Below are 22,047 nucleotides of genomic sequence, written 5' to 3' on the forward strand. Positions count from 1 at the left end.
TTCAGTCGTTAAGTCGTGTCCGACTCTTCGTGACCCCATGAACCATATCGCGCCAGGCCTTCCTGTCCTTCACTGTAATTAAGCAATGTAGATGGCCAGGTCTCCCATTCCAGACGTTAGGCACGTTTTTAGGAAAAGAAATGGAACTGAGGCAAAGAGCATTGATGGACTTAAATTCCAGGTTCTGTTTATAAATTTAAAGGAAATAGCTGGGTCCAAATCTTATCCGTCCCTCTGAACATTCTTAAACATATTAAACTGTAAAGCTGGTGAACTGCAAGAAAAAATATGTTAACGGCAGAGAAAGAGAAAACTCTACTTTCTGCACCCAGTGATCGTCCGGAGTTTTGCGACCAAGGTACGGTACCTTTAAAGTAAATCTCAAAAAGCCCTGTGAAATTTTGTTTTGGAGCGACCCACTGAATCATAAATTAGCTCACCACATTTCCTCTCAGCGTATTCTTCCACCCCAGCCGAGCAATTCACGGTTCAGCCTGTGGTGCTTCGCCAGAGAATGGGATGAACTGGCTAAACCTCGGCTCCTCGCCGTGTTGTGCAAAAGCAGCGGACGATTTAATTTCAGTAAACTCAGCAATACAAGGCAGCCCCACAGCCTCGTTTTAAAGAAAGAACTACACTCCCCGACGTGCAATGCAACAATCTCGTCCAGTCGCCTCTAGGTCGACCCGCGAGATTTTGCCCCAGCCCCGGCGACAGTCGCCTGCCGTATTTCTCTCTCTCTCTCTCTCTCTCTCATTCACGTAAGAAGGACGGGTGGGAAAGCCCCTCCTCCCTGTGTAATGTAGCAGCTCCTTAGCAGGGCGTTTGAACCGCCTCCATTGTCGGCATTAGCCAATCGGGGGCGAAGGCCCGCGCGGTGACTTTAGAGCCACCCCCGGGCAGAGCTCTCTCGCGCACATTCCGGGCGGAAGGAAGGGACGGTCGGAGCGACGCTCAGCTGCTGCAACAATGGTGAGTTTTGCAAACGGGCTGAGTTGCAAAGTTCAGGCCTGTCCAGGATGCAGGACGGTCTTTGAATACAGCCGGCTGAGGGGCAGTTGCTGGTTCGCAGGATCCCGACTCGCCTTGAAGAATAAATAGACGTCGAGCCGGTAGCAGGGCGGGAAATGCAGCAGAAGCTGGAAAGTTTGGGGCAAAGAAATCGGCTGGCGCCTTTCTCCTTCCGCAAGTAATACGCCTTTTTCCGGATTTGCTTTACAGTGTGACTTCTCGGAAGATCAGACCGCTGGTAGGTGCTTTTTGTCTTCCCCGCATTGGGCTATTGGAAGTCGGGGGAGGGATAAGGGGAGCGGGTGGGGGTACATCATTTCTCCTTCCCTTCCCCGCCTCGTTAGTCTAAGGGTTAAAGCGCTCCTAGGGCCTGTTTGGGCTTACGATTCTTTTTCCTTCCTTTGATTCTTCTAGCCTCTTTTCTTTTCCCCCGTTTCCCCTCTCCCCGCCCCCGCGTCCCTTGGTCATAGCTCCTCGATGGTGAGTTAAGGAGAAAAAGCAACTCCCTCCCTGTTCCTAACACGTTTCCTGCTTGTTTGCTAACGCGCCCGGTCTTTAATCCGTGCAGCCTGTGTGTGGCTATGCCTTGTAGGCCGGGGCTCTTTCTCAGCCCCCTTGAGCTGGTGAATCTGCACCCCCGCCTCTTTCATTCCCTTTCCTTCAGATTCGGGCCCGGCCCGCCCCGGCCTTTACACCTGAATCGGGTTCTCTTCCCTCCCTGCATGGCTCATGCATGATGTATTTCTTGGTTAAGGCTGCCTGAAAGGACCCACCCAGTGGCCTCCATTTTCTGTTTCTTAGCCGAACGTACGTTAGGATGTCTGTCTGGAAAGCTGGGCCGGGGGAAGCAGGGCAGAGCTGGCTTGTGGAAGCGCTCCCTGTGCCCAGGAGGATCAGCCCCGGCGTAAGCGTCGGGCACGCCGCTGAGCAAGGTGGATGCAGACCACTGTTTGCCTCCCCCCTCCAGCCCGGCCACAGGAGCTGCTGAGTTTTGCAAGGCGCGTTTGGCTACTGCCGAGGGAGATCCCGCGCCGGGCACTTTTGAACAGCGGGCTCCTCCGTTTGCAGGAAGGTGCTTTCAAAGGAGGGAAGATGGGCGCCGGGACAGCCGCCGCTGTTAGTTTCCTTATATGGGCAAGAAACTCATTTTGGAGCAGGAAGGGTTGGCAGCTGTCGCATTAGTACATTCCAGTCTGGAAGCGAACAAGTCGGATTCCTTTGCAAGGCTGTCTGAAACTCCGAGGTCTTAAGGGCAGCAGCCACAGCTGAGCAGCCCTGTTCCTGCTCCGATGGAAATAAATCTGATGATTCTCTTAGTGCGAATGGCTGCCAAACCCTAGCCCCACCCCAGTGCCTTGGAGAGAAGTTTTGCCAGCCCTGAAGTCTGATCCTTCTGGAGTTTTTGTTCGATGCCGGCATGGTTTATGCACCAGTGTGTTGAGAGCACAGCTGTCAGATGGAGGAGAGGTTTCTTGATCTTGCATTAAATCTGATTTTAACTAAATTTTGGGGGAGTTTTTCATGTGTTTAATTTAGTCTGTGGTTAACTAACCAAGAGCAGTCAATCTGTTACAAAAACATAATTGAAAAGTTTGGGGGGATTTTGTGGAGGAGGAGAGAAAGTTGCTTTTCTTAAAAGCAATCTCACCATTTAATTAAAAAGCACCACTCCCTCTTCTTAAGAAGGAACAATAATCACTTTTCAGAATATCTTGCTTGATTGAGCTCTCTTATGTCTTATAGGATGACCAAGTTAGCTTCAAATGGACTGTTATGCAAGATCCAGCTTTTAAAAATGTACAGGTAGTCCCCAGTTTAAGAACGAGTTCCATTTCCAAGGTCTGTCCTTAAGTTGAATTTGTATGTAAGCCAGAACAGTATTATTGTATAATACTGTATAAGTAGTATTGTGTAATTAACTTGAACCATTGTGTATTCAACTCAAATCATTGTGTATTTAACTTGAATTTCGCTATAATAGGCTCCATTCTTAACTATAGGTCGTCCATAACCCAGGCGTTCTTCATCCAGGGACTACCTATATTAGCAACTCACTTCAGTTAAACACTGTAGGAGTTGCCCTTGGCCTTTTCTTAAACATTCATTTCTTCCAGAATAACTTTCCTATTAACTAGGGGCATCCATGGGCGTGGGGGCAGATGACAAAAGCTGCCCCTTTTCTATGTGCATTTTGATGAAAGCATTGGATCCTGCAGACTCCTTTGGTATTAACTTTGGCTTAAAAAAAGAGGGTTTTTTAGGTTTACATTTTTTAGAGAAAGAGATTGCTAGTGTGTTTGATGCACAACTTAAGAACCATTTTGATCAGTTTCACCATTGGATCTCTTGGTTAATTGCTTCAGAAAAGAGGGTTAACATTTAGTGGCTTAAAACATCCAAAACCTTTGTGGGAAAGAATGTAGCTAGTGAGGCATGTCTGCAACTCTACAGTCCTGTACTCAGCTCCTGGCATCTTCAACTAATGGATCTAGAAAATACCCTCTCCCTGATTCCTGGAGATCAGCTAGGATATCTGATGCGTTAATAGCCTCTAGCATTGCCTCTCAGGTGAGGAGGGCTGCTTTGGGTTGTGTTACCATAATTGTCAGCCTGTATCCATGTCCTTGGTGAAGACATGGAAGTTCATGGAAGTCTCTTGAAGATTCCAGACTGGCTTTTAATTTTTCTACCTTGTTTCTTTAAGGCTTCTATTTCTTCAGCTCGATGTCTGGAGAAACAAGGTCCTGCCTGAAAAAGAATCAGATTATGTTGCAGGGAGTGACGTTTTAGCCTTATTGTAGGGGATAGTAAATGAACACCAAGCTCTTAGTCGTTGAGAAAGATTTTTGGCTAAAACTCCCCCCCCCCATAATCCCTACTTGCAGGAAAAGAAATTGGCAAAGTGTTTAATCTGAATTTTCGTGCCTCCATAGCTAAGTTGTCTCGAGTGAAAACAGTTAGGGATGAGGAAGTGTTCTATTAAGTGTCACCTTGCATGGGATGGAAACTCTGATTCTGCTACTTGGTCTTGCATTGTGTCATGCTTGTTTTGATGTGCCTCAGCTACTATTCTGCTTTTTCTGGATTCTTGACTCCTAACAAATGCCATTGTGGCAGAGTGGTTAGAATGGTGGGCTGGATCTAAGGAAGACTGGAGTTCAGATTCCATTTAGCTGTGAAACTAGGAATAACTGTGGGCCATCCACTGACAGCCTAAGCAACTCAAAGAGTTATTGCAAGGATACCCTTAGGGAAGGGCCATATATGTTATCCAAAATTCCTCCAGTTAATAGCATTTAAAAAACATTGTCACAGTTGTAACTGTGTGTGTTGCTCGTTCTACCATGTTTTAAGGATTCAGATATGAAGAATTTAGCACTATACAAAATTAATCAGAAAGAAAGACTTTTTTTCTAAAAATCAGCCCCTTGAAAATAAATTGATTTGGACCTTACAGAATCTATATTTGTATTGTTTTAAATTAAAAACACACTCTGCGGGGCACTGGTAGCATTACTTCCATTTTGGACATGTCCGATGGAGGTAGGTGTTGACAGTATAACTGTCCTACAAGCAGTAGTCAGTGGGGAAGATTGCATTCCTATGATTGTCAGTAAGAATGATCTGAAAACATTGCTTGCCTACATTTGAAACATGTTTAATGAGTTTGGGCTGGGAATACAAGCAGAAGCAACATTAATATTTCCCCTAATTGTCTATAGACTAGTCTATCCAGGTGCCTAGGTGCAATGGGAGAGGCTTAGGAAAGCTTTCTCCAAGTTGGGTCAGCCCAGATGTTTTGGACTGCAGTGCCCTTCAGGCCCAGTCAGCATAACCAATGGTGTAGAGTGATAACTGACCCAAACCTCAAGCAGATTGGTGAAAGGTAACTGCTGAGTTACAGAAAACAAGCTGAACTGGGGCTCCACATGTTGGCTTGCTGGTGCTCTGACCAGACTTACAAGCTGCTGCCAATTTTGGTAATTTGCTATTGGAGTACCCATCTACAAATTCTTTATCCATCATCTCCCCACAGATAAACTCGTACATTTCAGTTTTACTGTGGCCAAAACATGATTTTAAAAGCATGTGAAGCAAGTGCCATAAGATGCCATGTAAATCAGTAGATCTGTCTGTTTCAGTCATTCTATCCTGTCCCTAGAGCAGGCATGGCCAACTCCTGAATGGCTAGCCAACTTCCAGTGGACATAGTGTGATCTTTGCACAGAATGCTGGACCAGGTAGAAGTTGATCTAATTTAGCGAAACGCTTGTATTCTTCAGTGAGCGCACCCTGCAGTTAGCAGAGACCACACAGACATTGACTATCTACTCCATTTTTATCCTGGTCTTGCTCCAAGGAGCAAAGTGTGGGATATAGGGCTCTTTCATCCTCTCCTTTTTAAAATAATTCTGTGTGGTAAGTAAAGCAGAGAATGACTGGCTCAGAGATTAAGGTGAGTTTCATGCTGAAAGGGAATTGAGCAATTTCCAGTCTTAGTGTGACGTTCCATCCACTATACAAGTGGATTTTCAAACTCTAACATAGTACAGATTTGGAGCATAAGCCAAGGTGCGTTGACTTGGAGCTAAATCTCATTGTGTTCAGTGGGGCTCACTCCAAAAGAAGTGTGCATTAGACCACAGTTTTAAAGATGTCGAGGGAGATATGTCAAGTTCTAGTAAGTTTGGGGTGGGGGGAGGAAAAGTGATGAAAAATATCACTCCCGACCTTAAGGTTCTGCTTGCTGTGGATTGAAAGGGTTATTTGGGGTGCTGTTTTCTTTCCCTTCCCCTTGCTTAGATGTTCATTTTGCCTTAGCATTTTCCTTGTGACCTTCTGCAGAGTTCAAGGAAGCTTTCCAGCTCTTTGACCGAACTGGTGATGGCAAGATCCTGTACAGCCAGTGTGGAGATGTGATGAGGGCCCTGGGCCAGAATCCCACCAATGCTGAAGTCATGAAAGTTCTGGGAAACCCCAAGAGTGATGGTTAGTGCATGTTGTACTATATCAGTTGGAGTGAGGTAGGATTGAAAGTGCTCCTGTTCTTGTCTTAAAGGCTGCCCTTCTATCTAGATGGTATAGATCTTAGAGCGAGACTGGGGGTGCCAACTTGATACAGTCTAGTTTTGATCTTAAAATATGTTTCAAAGTATTGTGCTTGAAAGTATATTGGTGGAAGTTTACCTAGTGACTTTGCCCAGATCATCGGAAATGCTCAGAAAAACTTTTACTAGTATAAAACGGGAAGGAAACTTTTGGGGGGCAGGGTGCCTCAGATTTGGAAACCCTGTTATCCCAAAATGGTTGGCTGCACGTATCACAGCACACTGGCCTTGTTATTTTCTACTGTTCTTCCTGGTGCTCCAGAGTGCTCACTACTGCCCCATTTTCTGAGAGCTTCCAAACATAGCCATAGTTTCAGCCAACCAATGTTTTTATCTGTTAAGAATACCTGTGGAGAGCAAGAAGCTTTCTTGGAATCAGACTGGTGCTAGAGGTTGGCACTTTGCTTCATAGAATGTCTTTTCTTTCTTTAAGATTAATGGGATCTTTTCAAAAAATCTAAATCAGATGTGTTTTCTCCCCTTGCCAGAGGGTATTATTAGCTTGGTTTTAGTTTTTATTCCATTGCTAGCAATATGAGCAAAATCTCCAACCTTCATTCCCAAAATCTTCAATCAGGGACCCACAAAACACATTTTTTTTAATGCAGAGTTTAAATTATATTGAGGAAGGAAGAAACCCAGATCCTAATTGAAAAAGGTGCAATTCAAGATTTGAGGTCTGTGCAGTGCCAGCCAATCATAAAGGAGAGGTGTTTCTTATTCTTGGGGAAGAGGCCAGTTTGGTAGCAATCAATCTCTCTATCATATTTGTCTCCTTGTTTCTCTCCCTTGCCGCCAGAAATGAATATGAAAACACTGAGTTTTGAACAATTCTTGCCCATGATGCAAACCATTGCCAAGAATAAGGATCAGGGCTGCTTCGAGGATTACGTGGAAGGATTGAGGGTCTTCGACAAGGAAGGAAACGGCACAGTTATGGGAGCAGAAATCCGTCATGTTCTTGTCACCCTAGGTAAGGTAACACCGGCATTTCCTCTAGCTGTACTTGCTGGGAATTTTGAGATATGTCCATTCAACACACCTTGAAGTGATCAAGAAAAAGAACTTGAACAAGTTGAGGATGCTGGTTGCTCTACTCCATTGGGTTTAAAATTTTACTGCTGCTGCTGTGCATTTGCAAAATGGCCCTATCTGTGCCAAGCCACTTCTAAATCCGTCTTTTTTCCGTGCAGGGGAGAAAATGACAGAGGAAGAAGTAGAGATGCTTGTGGCTGGCCATGAAGACAGTAATGGCTGCATCAACTATGAAGGTGAGGCCCAGGGATCTTTACACGCTTTTGGCCTCGAAGTTGACTTTTTTGATCCAGAGGGCTTGCTATCTCTCTTCTCTGGGGAGCGGAATGGAAAACTCTGGGATTGGGAATGCTCTGCCAGGTTTTCAGTAGTGTGTATTTTCACACAAAGTGTTAATATGCGTTTTCTTTCCTATTGGGATAGAGCAAAACTCCCTGGAAGTTCAGGTAAAGTCTAGGGAGAAGGTAGGCAACCTGGTGCCCTCACATACTTTTGAATATATCTCCCCCATTCCTTGCTGTTTGTCATACTGGCTGGAGCTGGCGGGAATTGGTCCAGAAGATGTGGAGGGCAGCCAGCAGTCAATTCCTTTCAAGGTATATGACTAGATTTAACAGTATGGAGAAGTTGGTGGACTTTGGTCACCAAGTGAAGGAGGTGCCATTCATGTAGGTGCCGCTAACTGTCTTTGAATTTCAAGCATGTCTCCTTGTAAAAAAAAATCTCTCTAGACCAGTGTTTCTCAGGCTTGGCAACTTTAAGACATGTGGACTTTAACTCCTAGAATTCCTCAGCCAGCCAATTCTGGGAGTTGAAGTCCACACATCTGAAAGTTGCCAAGCTTGAGAAACACCAGTCTAGAAACAATATATGTGCATACCACATTAACACAGAGATGTAGCAAGGGAAAGTAAGGACCTGTGCTATCTCTGCCTTCCATTGCTTTGTGTTGTGGGAGTTTACATATCCCGTGCTAAACCCAAGTGCTGTGGGACTGTGAGCTTTGTTAAGAAAGTGTGGGTTGGGGGAGACATTGATGTGTGTGTCAAGCCAGTTTGTCAAATGACTCCCTTGCCTCAGGCTCCTTGTAACCTTGTCCTGTATCTGCTGCATTTGACTGTGAAAATAAGTTCAGCAGAGACCGCAGTGGTCCGTCATGATGTGTAGTGAGCTGTTGTGTGTTTTGTTCCATGTGTCTGTTTTTATTAATTTGCTTGATCAATTTTGATGTTCTTCCTTTCTACAGCATTTGTGAGACACATCTTATCAGGGTGAATTCAAATGGGGTACGCCTCCTCCAAACCTATCCTTTTTTTTTTAACAGCCTCCCTTTTTTGTTGCCCGAAAAATAAAGGAAGATGTTTGTGCTCTACTTTTTTCCCTTCCCAATTTCTCCTGTTCAGCATCTTCCTCCATTTCTCCCCAACTTCTAGCATGTCTCTGCATGTAGCTGACTATATGTAATCCAAGCGAAGGTGGCTAGGAAAATGAGGCAGCTCTGGCTGGGTTAAAGCAAGACTGTGCCTGGGTAACCTCAGACGGTCAGTGGCAGCTTAAGGGGAAAGTCTGTTTAATCTTTAGAAGGGTGAAGGGCTGAAAGCCTGGATCTGGGTGTGTCCAGTATGCCTTGAGCTGATGATGAAGGATCCTTGTACCATCCTCTTCCTCTTCTAGGAAATATAAGCTGGTTCTCTCCATGTAGTTGCTCCTGAGATACACTCAGTCGATAGTTTCCTGAAGAAATGGATTGCTCTCCAGAAAATGCCTAATTGGTGACCCTGTTAGAAAATCCTTACAATCCCTGAAGTGCTTTTTAAGAAGCTGGAGGGTGGGGTAGTGGTTTCAATTCATCAGCATTCTCAAGGTGCAGCAGAGGAGATTCTGTAGAGAAGGGATCCTTAGAGATAATTTAGTCCAACCATCTCCATTGATGCAGGAAATCTAGAACACCTTCATTCAGGGACCCACAGTCCATACCCTGCAGCCTCCTGAAGGTTTAAGCATGGGCCCCAGAGCTCTTCCAAATGCTGCTGCTGAATTAGAACCTTTAAGGTTAAAAAATAAAGCTGTCTTGGAGTTGAATTGGATGTTTAGTGAAGATGTACCTCCATCAGTGGAGTTCTTTTGCCATGGTATGAAAATGGTTTGCTATTGCCTCCTTCTTGGGTGGCTTTGAGTTCCTAGTCTAGCCTATAGCCCTGGATCTCTTAGGGGGTGTCCTATCCAATAGTCACTTAGGGTTGTAATTCAGCCAAAGTTGGCCTGGCTCCTGGAGAGCAATCACGCAAACTGCACTTCATTATAATTGTAAAGTTAAATCAAATAGTGATTGGGAGGAAAGGCCAACTCTTCGTTTGTCTGGGCTTTGCCTATGTTGTGGAATGTGCCTCTCCAGTGCGCCTCTCAAAAGCCAAATGATACCTGGAAAAAAATGACATGCCTCTTCCCTATGTAATTGATGCCACTGTTGATTCACCATGCTGTTAAGAAGATTCTTCTTGTGTTCTGTTGAATTTGAACCTCCTATAATTTAAGGCCAGGAGGTCCAGTCTTGCCCTCTGAGTTAGCAGAATAAGGCTTTGCTGTCCTGTGCAGTGGCCTTACAGATATCTGAAAAACACAATCTTGTATTGCCTTCCTTCCCTTTGCATCACCACCTCCTTCTGGTTTTCTCCAGACTAACTATAGTCATGCCTTCAAACCAGCCTTCCGCAATCTGGGACCTCCCAGGTACGTTGGAGTTCAACTCTCAGAATTTCTTGATGTTGGCTGAAAAATTTGGACCTGGAAATACAACACATCTGGAGGGCCCCCAGATTGGGGAAGCCTGCTTCAATTTTTCCTCTCCCCTCTGCCTCACCAAAGAGTGAATGTAGCAAGCAAGGCCTACGCTTTCTGTAATTCTTTTGCTTAGAGCCTCAACCGGCTGTCCGCACCACACAACCAAGGCCCAGGGTTGCTCTCAGGGGAGCCTTTGCTAGGTTAGGGCCTCAGCAGGTGTTTTAGTCTGCTTCTCTTTTCAAATCAGACGAAAGGGCAGGCACCACTGAGTTCCCACCTCTGCAAATCCATGCCAGTTTTTCTCAACCAGCATCAGATAACTCCAAAATGCTAACCATTAAAGTCTTAGCTTTTTTTCATGATAGTCAAACAATACCTCTCCCAAATCCCACTCTCTCCTTAAATAACTTTCACTCTGGCCTAACTAATTTTAGTGTAGATCAGGAAGACAAAACATTGATGTATGAAGACACTCGAAGTTAAGTAGAATGCACTGTGTGAGCCGGGCCGGCCGTGCTGACAGTGTGTTCTGCGTCCTCACTGGTGTGAGAGACAGACAGTGTCCTCGGTGTATCCAAGTGATGGGGCTATACAAACAGGAGTGTATGGGGTGGGGGTCTGCATTTGGGAACGTATTATACAAACCAGCGAAACACTCAGATTTAACTGATAGTGTACCTTTTTCCCCTGGTGACGGTATTCTTGGCACAGGTGAGGCTGGATGTTCTAAAGGCTGTAAAAAGAGGTAGGAGTAAGGGTGGATATTGGCACGGGGGTATGTATAAATGACTAGTAAGAAGGGGCTGTGTGCCTCTCACATAGGAAACAAAGCATATATTCAATGGGTGTGTGTTTACACACACACGCATGCACGTGCACACACGCACAAAATTGCCCTGGATAATTGCAAGAAATTGGATTGGCTGTGAGAATCTAATAGCTCTCTACAACTTCTCCTTCAGTTATTCAGGAGCAGAGAGAAAGTAGGAACCAGCCAACAACAGGGGTGTGAATGTATAGTAAAATTGGATTGGCAACCAGCCAGCTCTTTCAGCCCTCCTCCAGCCACCTGGGCTGAAGGTTAAATGAACAGTCTTTCTTTAGAGCCCTGTGCTGTAGCTGCCGCCTGCCTGCTTTTATTTTTCCTCCCCCGCCCGCTTCCTTCCTAGGTAGGCTCAGCCGGAAAGCTGGGTCCTCCTCTGCTGTAGCTGAGTGTCTCTCCGACTACTTTTCCTCTCTGCCAGAAGCAGATTATCTTCCTAGGATCAGCTCCAGAATTCTAATGCCTGGCATATAGCGATAGAAACAGCCGTAATCTTTTCTGCCCGCGTTGCCTTCTTACTTTGTTGCTTTAGTTTCAGATCTGGGGGGTTGGTGGTGGTGGTGGTGGTGGTGTTTCAATGGATGTTGGGGGGGGGCTGGATGGGTTGTAGGTAGAGCCCCAGTATGTCAGTGCAGGGAAGGGGAGACGTTGCACAATCTGTGCTCCTGGCAGGATACAGATTTCATACCGGACTCCTGGGGAGATAGAGAAAAAGCATGTCTTTCTGTTGGCCGGTCTTTTGGGGACCCAAAGGCGATCTCTGTTTCAAAGAAACCTGATCTCTCAGCTTATGTCATTAGAACACTGCCACATCTCCTACGAGCCCAGCCTGCAAGAGGGAGCTTTGGCTGTTCTGCTTCTCAGGAATACCTCTCCACAAAATGGTTCTTTCACAGGGAGCCTGGTTTTGGGCAATAACGGGAAGGAAAAATTGGTTGCTTAAAAACATAATGCTGCAGTCTCTGGCCAGTTCTAAATCCCATGTTCTGGCAGGTCCCATTTTTCCCCCCAGTAGGATTAGTCTGGCCCCATGCTGGCTGACCGGTGGGGGATTCTCACAGTGTCTTTTTTTTCTCTCTCCAGAGTTGGTGCGGATGGTCCTCAGTGGCTGAAGATCACCTCTAGCTTCTTCTCTGAAACCTTCCAATGTATCCGTCACATGATTGTGCCTTTTTATCTATGTATAAAACTGCTTTTGGTTCCCTCCTCTCCAGCCTCTTGGTTTAGTTCTAGGACAGTTACGGGAGAAAAGAATGACCCGTAAGAAGGGTGCTCCAGAGTAAAAGCAAACCCAAGGCTGCCTGGCTTGTATTGCATCACTTGATAACTGAAGTGTGTGGCTGATTCTCCCTCTCAGTTGCTTTAATAAACTGTTCTGGAACTATCTTGCATGAGTTTTGTTCTTTTGGGTGGGTGAAGAAGCACCAAAGTTGCTGGGGTTCATTTGGTTGCAAAGAGGAGTATTCTTGGATCTGCATTGAATAATTCATTTGGAACAACCTTGCCAAGAGTAGAGACAAGCAGTAAAAGGCATGCGTGGGTAGCAAAAGCTTTCGACTGGATTCCTGGATCACCTTGCACATCATTCATTATTCAGCTTGTGAACTGTGCTTATGAAACTGGCTTGGAACTTGCAGTTTTGCCTCCTTTCAGAGGACTCTTAAATAGTTTGTCTTTTGGTCAACTTTTTAAAATTTCTGCTTTATTTAATAAAACAGGACAAATAGGAAGAAAATAAAACAATAATGAAAAGCAATAAAACAATACCCAAAATCATCCATCCATCTGAGCTACTACATCGAAATAGGGTCATCCTTCATTGAAACTCTTGTGTAAAAAAAACCCTTTGGACATCTTTAATTTTCTTTAACGTAGCCTTAATGTTCCAGACATCTAGGTTACATTTTTCTAAAATGTCTTTAGGAGTATGGATGAGGTTATAGTCAAGACCACTTCTACATTGCTTGGAACTAACAAAGCTGCTAGTATAGAGGCTACGTACATCACTTTAATAGAGTACTAAAGAATTCTCATTGGTCCAGATTACTTAAGGGTGGGCAACCTGCAGCCTTCAGTCTGATTTCATCAACTCCCTGCAAAGCTGTCAGTTTGATTTTCTGGCAAGGCATCTGGCCGAGTTTGCTGGGAAGGACGGGAGTGAGAGGGTGTCAGAATGAATTGGAGCTTTTTGTTCCAATGTCTGCTTTCTTAAGTGATGCAATCTTCTACAAAGGGTCTTGTAAAGAAATTGACCTCTGGAATACTAGCCTGCTCTGAAGTAAAGGGTTATTTACAGAAATAATGCAAGGTGTCTTACTGGGAGTCAGTCATGTAAAGAGGGATTAATGTGCTGGTTCAGGAAGGTATTCTTTTAATGAGCAACATGCACCATATTAATTGCACTTTTGGACAGTCTTGCTCAATTTGATTCTCAAGCTGGGTTATATTTTAAACCCATCCTTTAGGATGTATATTTAATACACCCTAAAGGCTCAAGGATTTTTAACCTAGGATTAAGTCAAGATGTCCTAATCCACATCTTGACTAAGCAGCAGATGTTTTGTGTCTCTTCGGTATTGTGCTAAAAATCCATTTCACTGAGGAGCACGAAACAGATTTTAAAGGGGATCATTACATACACAATTTATTAGAAATAGGATATTTGAAATTAGTTTTGCTCAATAAGTGCTGATGTACTTGCTACAACTAAGTTTTTTTTACTTTCAAATGGAAGAAAAATCCATCTTGTCTTTGGTCACTTAATGTGGAGCAAGTTTTGTTACAAGGAAAGGTTCGATATGGTGGGGCCCTGGACCAAGTTTATTCATGTAGCTTTCAGTTCAGGCTTCTCTTGTCACCAGAGACTCTTAAAAATGGACAACTGCCATAATTAAAAACAAAGGCTCCTAGAAGTAAACCTAGATGTTTGAGACATTATTCTAGCGTAGCCTTCTGCTGATCCTATTATCTATTTGCAGTTCTGTGGGGAGAAGTTGAACATGCCTGCTGGCACTTCAGAGCAGCGGCCATCCCTTTAGAGAAAGCTAAGCCTTATTTGTAGGCCTGAGTAAAGAAAAACGTTGTCTAGCAACAGCGTGACCATAATACTTCTCGTTGCTGCCATTCGCTCCCTCAGTTTTCTGGTTTTTATTGGCACAAGCTGCCTTTTTAACAGCTTTGTAGCATTAGGAAATTCTGGCATTTAATTGATGCCCCTTTCATCCACTAGGCTCAGTCGTCAAAACAGGAGGGCTTTGTCTTTCTCAAAAAGGAAGAGAAGGTACCTTTGCGACAGCGGCACCAAATAAAGGCAAGAGCGCTGTAGTATGCCGACCAGGAAGTGATGTCTGCCAAGAGCAGGGAGTTCGCTTGGAGAGGAGAAATTAGCAGTTTCCCTTGCCCTTTCATCATATCCATGGCCTCTTATGAAAGGTCGCCAGCTCAATTCTGGGGTCCCTTCACGAGAGAAAACCAGAACCAGCTATTTCTAACATTGATTCTCGCTCTGTAAGTCAGCAGTGAGGTCCAGCCAGCACCATAGGGGCCTGCGGTAAGTGGGAGACCGAGCCAACATGAGTCAGGAAGCCGCATAGAAGACTCACTCTTTTTTTAAAAAAATGCCTGTACTTTGATCCTCATCCCGCAATGCTTCATAGAATATTTACGTACAGAACTGTAGTGGCCAAAGAGTTCACCATATGACTGCTGTTTCTATGTGGCCAGTGGCAAAAAAGGGGGGGGAAATCCACTCCTATCAATTCAGTTGTGAAAAAGTATTTGACCCTCAGTACAATTTGCCTGTATATTTTGCGCTTCCAATATACACACACGTACACACACACACATTCTTTACAGTAAGAATCACTTTAGCAGTTGTTATATGTAGATATTCAACCAGCTGGTTAATAGCAAATTTTCAAAAGAACATTAGTTTAAAGCCCTGTTATGATATTGTTCAGCATGATGAAATTGGTATAGCTTTTATCTATATTAAGATGGATACAGACCATAACTTTCAGTATCCGTTAATCTGAGGCAACAAAGCATCTCGAGTAACAAAACCCTATACAGAACAAGAGTGCCACCTAGAGCATCTGGGATCTACTGAGAACTGCAAAGATTGTTGGTTACTGTTCACAGCCCATCTTCCAGGTTTCATCTTCCCACATACCCATCACCAATTAATCTTTAACTTTTTAAATAAGTACTTCATGTAAAATAAAACGTGTTCATTAATAAAACGTAACTACTTGCATCACAAACTGCACTCATGGAAAGAGGTACGCACACGTATTAAATGAATAAATAATAAAAAGCATGGGTTTTGTTGATGGCTCAAATTACACTAAGAGGGCAGTTTTCACTGGGCTCACCCCCATCCTAAAGGAATCATGTGGTCAGATGACCAGACTCACTGCAAGAGATTTTTTTTGCATAGTCTCAAAAATCTAGCTGTGCTGAAGATGACTGATTTTCACTGTAAAAAGTGTATCCTGGACAGCGAAACCAATTGCCCAGAAAATGGTGGCCTCCATTCATTGGACACATTCAAGCAGAGGCTGGATATTTATCTCCTGGGAATGCTTCAATTTGGATTCCTGCACTCAGCAAGGAGGTGACCTCAAATGCCCCTTTTAACTTTCATCAGATTTATCTGAGGTTTCTTACTGAAACCTTTTCCAAGGACTAGGTAACAGTTAGCATATTAACATTAGTAATATAAGAATATTTCCCCAAAGTTCTATTAAATTTGTATTCTCTGGGCTTTGGAAAAACAAATCTCAATTTCCTTCTTGGGGCTAAGGTTCATTTTTAATAAGCTTTTGGATTCTCTCCCTAAAACAGTCATCACCGAGTAGTTTTTTCAAGCAATAGTAATTATTTTGGCAGCCTAACATTATTGATTTTAGAGGATTTTACAAAAAAGAGAGGTGCCCAAAGTAGGAAAAACTTCTGTGTTCCCTTAAGCTTCCCATACTTGTCAACTGAGAGTATTTCACACATCTGATGAACTAGAAATATATTCCAAAGATGTTTATATAACTAATTTGTTAGTCTTCATGCTTGTTTCTAGCAAGCCTAAACTTCCAGCCTGCCAGTACAAGGTGTATCACTTACTGCAGTCCCAGGTAGCCTTAAAACTTGACAGGCAAGTTCCTGTGCAAACTTTCCATTTCACAGGAATGCAACTGGTGGACTTTCATTCTCGTAAACATAGGTGGAAATCTGCTGATTATACTGAAAATTGGAATGGGGGAAAAATTGGCCAAATGAATACAATCAAAACGTAGCATGGTAACTACATTTCTATAGCTTTACTTCCAAAATATGACATCCCTGTACTCTGTATCCCCTTACTTTCTTCCTTGGCTGGCTTTCTATCTGCTGTTACCTACTTTTTCTTTCATAGTTCATCAGTGTTTTCGTTACCTTAGAGCTGTACTGTACTATTAATTTTACTCTTAGTTCAGATATTAACTTAGCTAGTAAAAAGTCAAGATAAGACTCTTCTTCCCAAATGTTCTGGTACTGTAGTTTTTAAAACAGTATTTGTAAACTGGATTCCCTTGTTGTGAACCTTCCAATATGAAACTGGTCTAATTTTTAATGAAAACACATGTACTATGTCCCAAAGTAAAATGCACTCACTCTTAGTACAAGCAACAGAATAGTTCCAGTTTTGTTAACTGAAGCCAAGAGAAAACAGAACATTCTCTTCAGGAGGATGCAAAGTTAGGGAGATTGCCCATAAATATTCTTATACGGTAGGCAAATACTTGTCCAGCTGGTCCTGATAAAACAAGTACAGGCAGTCCTTGTTTAGCGCCCCCAATCTGTTCCAGCAGAAGTCGCTAAGTGAACCACGTGACGAAAGAGAGAGAGAGACTGCGAAGATCGCTGGTTGCTGCCATCTCATTTAGATAGTTCTCTCATGAAGCAATGCCAGCGTTGCTCTCATTCCACCATGCATTGTTGTCAGGTGCAGAAATTTGGTTATAAATATGTGCATTGGTTGAAAAATGATGTTTTTACTACTGTTTACTACCGTTTATTACTGTTGTATTTGTGAACGGTTGCTGAGGTAGTCGCTAAACGAGGACTACCTGTATTTACGCATCTTGAGTAACTTCTTCACATCAGAAACTGAACAGAAGCCGTAGATTCCTATTGCCTGGGGTATGTCACATGAACTCATCCTAACCGTGAATTCATTTCTGAATTTCAGTTACAAGGAAAGGAAAGTTTCATACAGTTCAACAAAGATGTAAGCAGAGTTGTTCTATGAGCACTTAACAAAGGATGCAGCATGATCCAAGTAGAAATACTGTCTGAAGTTTTACAGAATGGCTTGATAAATCAAGAAGCAAATGACCACCCACATATGACTGTTCTCTAGCTAGGCACGGCCTCATTGATTTTGCTTCAAAGGCAGGCTATGAAGATGACACCAACACTGGAGAAGGCTGGGCTAAACTCAGACCCAGAGTAGGCTGGGTTTTGCTGGAGTGCTAAACTGCAGTTCATTTTTTTTAGGCTACACTGGCTGAGTTCACATGCTACATTAAGCTATAACCAGACAAATCTTAATACGGCATGTGAACCCAAGTTGCTTCCTTCCAACCACTAATGACTAAGAAAGGAGGATTATGGGAAACTGCAGCTAGCAGTCCACCACTGAAAAGGAACAGCAGTATGCTTTTTGAGAAAGAGACAGTTCTGATTTGTCAATTCATTCAAACAATTAACAATTACAGATAACTAGCCAGTTCTCATTTTGCTTTAGGAACCAAAAAATGCTGCTGAAAGCCTTCTGGAAAAATTAGCACATGGAAATACCATCTGCCCTGTAACATGCCACCCTACTTCCCATCCCAAGAGAGATTGCAGATTTCCTGCCTAGGAGATGGAAGATATTTATCATATTTTTTCTTTATTGTTTTTTTTTAAAAAAGAGCGAGAGACACATACAAGGAGTTATACTCCCTTTTCAACCAGGTTTAAAATCAAAGCCTTCTATAAATAGTAGTGGCTGTTCTGGAGATAGATTCTTGCCCCCCTCCCCCACCAATTAGAAACTCCTTAAATAAAAAGTCTTGGTATGACTAGATACAAAAAAAAAGGAAACAGGAGACGGAGCTGAGACACATAGGGAAATGGAATCAGTGGAGCCGAATTCTCTTCCTCCTCGGATCGTTGTTTTGAACCATTTAAAAACCCACCCAAACAGAATCCATGTTTAACACGATTTGGGGTTTCCTGTCCTTCTGGAAAGGTGAGGGCACATCCAAGAGGCATCCACAAGAATAGCTCATAGCTTCTCACTGTGAGGGTGGGACTGGCGTAGCTGTGCTGGGGCTGGGAGTGATAGTATCCGGTGGCAGTGAAGGTCCTTGATCTGGGTCAAGGGGAGAAAAATGGGATAAATTACAGAAGGCTTTACAAAGACACTGAGGAGAAACACTACTGTAAATACAATTCGTCCCTCGCTGTCATAATTGGTCTTTGTGCAACAAACACAGTCCTTCTAACACTCTCCTGTACTGGAAAGACTGAACAGCAAGAACAGCCACCTTATTCCTTGTATTATCCAGCAGTTGCTTTGAAGCTGCTGTTGCCCTCTCTGCCATAGCATCACCTGATACTGCCAAGTCCAAACAAGAAGATGAAAGAGGGAAAACGCCCACTCTAATTTAACTCCCAGGGCTGGGCAGTCCATAAGTAGCATGCAGCTGTCCCAGCATCCTATTTATAGTCCCAAATAATCATCTGCATCTGGCAAGGTTGGGGAGGTTTAAGACTTATAGATGCTTAAGGCCTGACTGTCCCCCTTAAAAAACTTCAAACTCCAATACGACTAGGTTGATTTTTCCCATTTTAGGTGCTTCAGCAAATTGATTTTTTTCATTCTTTACCCCGACCTCCTTAAAAAAAACTAGCCCAAAATTTTAGTTCTGCCCACTCTGCTGATCACCAACTCTACCCTTTGTGGACCCCCAGGCCCAAAAAGGTTCACCCTTTCTCTCAGACAGATCCAAGGTAGGGATGTGTAGTTGGGAGCGCTTTTATTCACTTTTTCAGCTCAAACCCTAATTAGTTCCAATACCCATTTGTGCAGCGAGGGTCCCTTTACACCAGACATTCTCCCAGAGTGGACATAATCTCCATTTGGGGGAGATGGGGGAGGAATACATATACATCATCCACTTGCAAAATGCGATGCATTCCTTTTGCCATGAGAATCTAGGCTGGGAAGCTTCCACAATGAAATCACCTCAAGGCCATCAATAGCATTTGGAGCTTCTAATGTCAAATAATGACCATAATCAATCTAATCATAGTTTCTTAATAAACTGTAATGGGTAGTAATAAACCACAACTGGCTGCCCTAAGTCACACGTTATTGTCTGCAAAGCCCCAGTCAAAAGATCCCATTATGACTCAGAGCAGAGTGTAATCTCTGTCCCTCTACCATCCCACCAACACCTCTGGTTCCATTCTCACCTGATCCAAGACCAGCATTTGGAAGAAGGTTGCCCTGCATTGCTGCCACAATAGCTGGGCTCTGGGCAGCCGCAGAACCATGAGGCAGCGGGGTGGCAGAAGGGTGCAGGGCGCTAGAGACGTTGATGATGGGCGGATTAGCCATGCTGCACGCAAGGTTACCATGCACTGGATGGATGGGCGTGTTAGCAGGGAAGTTAATGCCGATGGAGTCTGTTACGTTACTAGCCATGCTAAATGGGATGGAGGCAGGCATTCCAAAAGGCAGAGCCGAGGGGATATTACCAGCCATGGCAGGGTGAACGCTTGCTGGGACTGCCCCGGGGAGAATCTGGGATGATGGTTGCTGGCTGGGGAACGGAGGCTGGGCTTCAGAGAGAGACAAAAGAGAAAGAGTGTATTGAGTCTGGTAACTATATGCAAGCAAGCAAAGACTTAACAGATTAGCATCCAACTGGGATTTTAACATTCTACTGCTTTGGGGATCTAAGAATATAATCAGATAATATATAACATACCCTTCACCTTTTTAGAGGCACAGAATAATCAACCAACCGTACATCCTAATCTGGGAACCCTACCGGATGCTTCAGAGCCAAATGTATGATTCTCAAGAAACTGACTGATACTGGGTATCTGATGGGCAGGAAGAAATCACCCTAACTTCAACTGAGATAACTCTCCCCAGAGTTTGAATACTGTCACCCAGAAAAATGCAGAAAGTTCTCCCAAGGAATAAAACTCTAGTTTTACAAAAAGCCATGCAATTTAATGGTTACTTTCTCATTTTAAAGACACTCTTTAATGCACAGCTTGGACCCAATTCATGTACTACTGAGGAAATGAAAATCTGATCTGGTCAAATGCTGCTTCACATTAGTATCCAACAAATAATTGTTTTGTTTTGAATATTACTTGCCTTTATCTTGGGAACAGACAATTTGGGGGTGGCTCCAAAATGCCATTTCAACAGGCTATGAATTGGGCCTTCATCTTTCATATTAATCTCACAATTTCTAACAAGGTGGGCAGGATAAACCTCTCTGATTTGAAACAGAACCACATGCTCTACTAACTTCTTTATTGCTAGTAGAAACCTAGATAGAAGACCAAAGTATGTCCAAGTAGTACACTTTTGTGGCAATTTTCAAGCTGATCCCAGCTCTGGAACTTGTTCCATTAAATGTACCTTAGCAATTAATCCAAAGTTACAGTTTTAGATTCCATTTGTTATCCTCTTTTCCTATGAACATTTGAAGCTGCCTTAATCCATCCACTCCACTAAATTAATCCATCCACCCCAGTACAATCCATTTGGACTGGAAAACTTTTCCAAGGCCTAGCAAATGTTTCTTAGTTTCCAGCTTGGAAAAAGAAGGAATGAATCTGGAACTGCAAATGCACAACACTGGCGTCCCATCGCTGCGCTGGAGTCTTTGGGGTCCTTCTTATTGTGCCCACAGAGGACGGAGCAAACGCTTGCTCTCACTTACCATGAGAACCTGCAGAAGGCTGTCCAGTCTGACCTGGGCCAGTCTGTGGAGTGCCAGTTGCCGACTGCTGTGGCTGAACTGACACGGACTGCCCCATCTGTTCAGCCTGAGCCATACTGCTTGGCTGTCCTACGGTGCTGGCAGCTGGAACAGATGTTTGGGGGATGGGCATGGAGTGAGCAGCGGGTGCCAGAGGGGCTCCTGAAGAAGGAAGGGGCTGTGATCCCACAGAGAGTGCTGGCGGGGGTGGCGGCTGCTGCTGCTGCTGCTGCTGCTGGTGCATTTGCTGAAAATGCTGCTGGCGAGCACGCATTTCAGCGTATTTCAGCTGCTCCATGTGGAAGGCCTGCCGATCAGCCAGGAGCTGCTGCCTCTGATACTCCAGCTACAAGGAAGCCAGCAAAGGGTTACGCATCTGTTTTCCCTGGATGCCACCAGATCCCATATTCTTATTCCATAAACCAACCTTAAATAAATGCAGGATTCCCTGGTCAGGACCCAAACTATCTCACTCAATGGGATGGTGAAGGCCAAGTTGGTGTACATCCGTTTGTATGTGTATATATGCAGATCTATGCGTGTATGGACTTGGGAACATATGGTTTGGGTGGGTCTGTTCTTGGATAAGGCACAGGATCAGCTGGAGAAGGATTCCAAGCTCAATAGCCTGCATAATATTTCTCACTGGCTGCAGTTTACAAGCACAAGGGGTGCGTACTTTTGAAAAGGGGGGTTAGATTTTGGTTTGGGTAACAGTGAATCACTGGTGGGTTTTTTTTTTCGTGTATATGTAGGACAAGATACGTGTCCTCAGCTTGGGAGACAGAAAAGATTACCCACATTCAAATGACAGATGGAAATATGGTAGGGGAAGGAGAGCTACCCGTCACAGAAGAAATGGGCATTGCCGTATCATTGTGATCCCCCTTCTTCTCCCTTCCCCACAAACTGAGTGGACTTTGGAACTTATACTGCAGTCACTAAAGTTTGAAAGTACTACAATTAACTGCCAACTATAATCATACCTTTTTTGTTTAAAGTGATCAAATAACGATACCATGGTTGCTCCGACAATTTATAAATGGATTCAGAAAATCAGATTTTGGACTTCAGTGCAGTACTGAAATAGCCTTGATCGCTGTTGATGAGGGTCTAAATATATCTCATTGGTGTTGCTGAACTTCTTAAAGGCTTTCAGTACCATGTTCTCCCTTCTGAGATGCCTGGGGATGCAGAGCTGATAGTATAGGAAACCTGACAGGCAGCTCCCAGATAGAGATGCTGGAGGACGCTT

General features: G+C 43.9%; 2 protein-coding genes across 9 annotated transcripts in view; one reads left to right on the top strand and one right to left on the bottom strand.

The window, feature by feature from the left end:
- Positions 1-825: 825 nt before the first annotated feature.
- LOC103054484 (myosin light polypeptide 6) lies at positions 826-12,144 on the top strand. 3 transcript variants are annotated; one of them, XM_007426089.4, is made up of 7 exons: positions 826-972; positions 1,222-1,249; positions 5,857-6,000; positions 6,919-7,092; positions 7,313-7,390; positions 8,401-8,440; positions 11,842-12,144. In XM_007426089.4, exons 1-6 carry the CDS (start codon positions 970-972, stop codon positions 8,427-8,429), a joined length of 456 nt encoding a protein of 151 aa, XP_007426151.1. In that variant the 5' UTR covers positions 826-969; the 3' UTR covers positions 8,430-8,440; positions 11,842-12,144. The 3 variants fall into 3 exon arrangements, with proteins under 3 accessions (XP_007426151.1, XP_007426152.1, XP_087994268.1); XM_007426090.4 differs by lacking the exon at positions 8,401-8,440 and having other exon boundaries at positions 829-972; XM_088138142.1 differs by lacking the exons at positions 826-972; positions 1,222-1,249 and adding an exon at positions 2,289-2,478.
- Positions 12,145-12,546: 402 nt separating this feature from the next.
- The window catches only part of SMARCC2 (SWI/SNF related BAF chromatin remodeling complex subunit C2), a 38,510-nt gene continuing 29,009 nt past the window's right edge, over positions 12,547-22,047 (bottom strand). For 2 of the 6 annotated variants that reach the window (XM_088138136.1, XM_088138138.1), the window contains exons 26-28: positions 20,754-21,138; positions 19,261-19,629; positions 12,547-18,154 (exon numbers count right to left, since the gene is read on the bottom strand). In XM_088138136.1, the coding sequence (XP_087994262.1) occupies positions 18,078-18,154; positions 19,261-19,629; positions 20,754-21,138 (831 nt within the window). In that variant the 3' untranslated portion in view covers positions 12,547-18,077. The remainder of the gene's footprint in view (positions 18,155-19,260; positions 19,630-20,753; positions 21,139-22,047) is intronic. The other 4 variants (XM_088138141.1, XM_088138137.1, XM_088138139.1 and 1 more) reach the window with 3 other exon arrangements.

Source organism: Python bivittatus, unplaced genomic scaffold (assembly GCF_059951505.1).
Source record: "Python bivittatus isolate LINGU-HERP-01145 unplaced genomic scaffold, Pbiv_v1 ctg000220_np1212, whole genome shotgun sequence".
NCBI lineage: Eukaryota > Metazoa > Chordata > Lepidosauria > Squamata > Pythonidae > Python > Python bivittatus.

Coding starts and splice junctions, on each gene's coding strand:
- LOC103054484 (XM_088138142.1), top strand. CDS start 2,421: ATGCCGGCATGGTTTATGCACCAGTGTGTTGAGAGCACAGCTGTCAGA. Junction 2,479..5,856: donor AGCTGTCAGATGGAGGAGAG/GTTTCTTGATCT, acceptor GACCTTCTGCAG/AGTTCAAGGAAGCTTTCCAG. Junction 7,093..7,312: donor TCATGTTCTTGTCACCCTAG/GTAAGGTAACAC, acceptor TTTTCCGTGCAG/GGGAGAAAATGACAGAGGAA.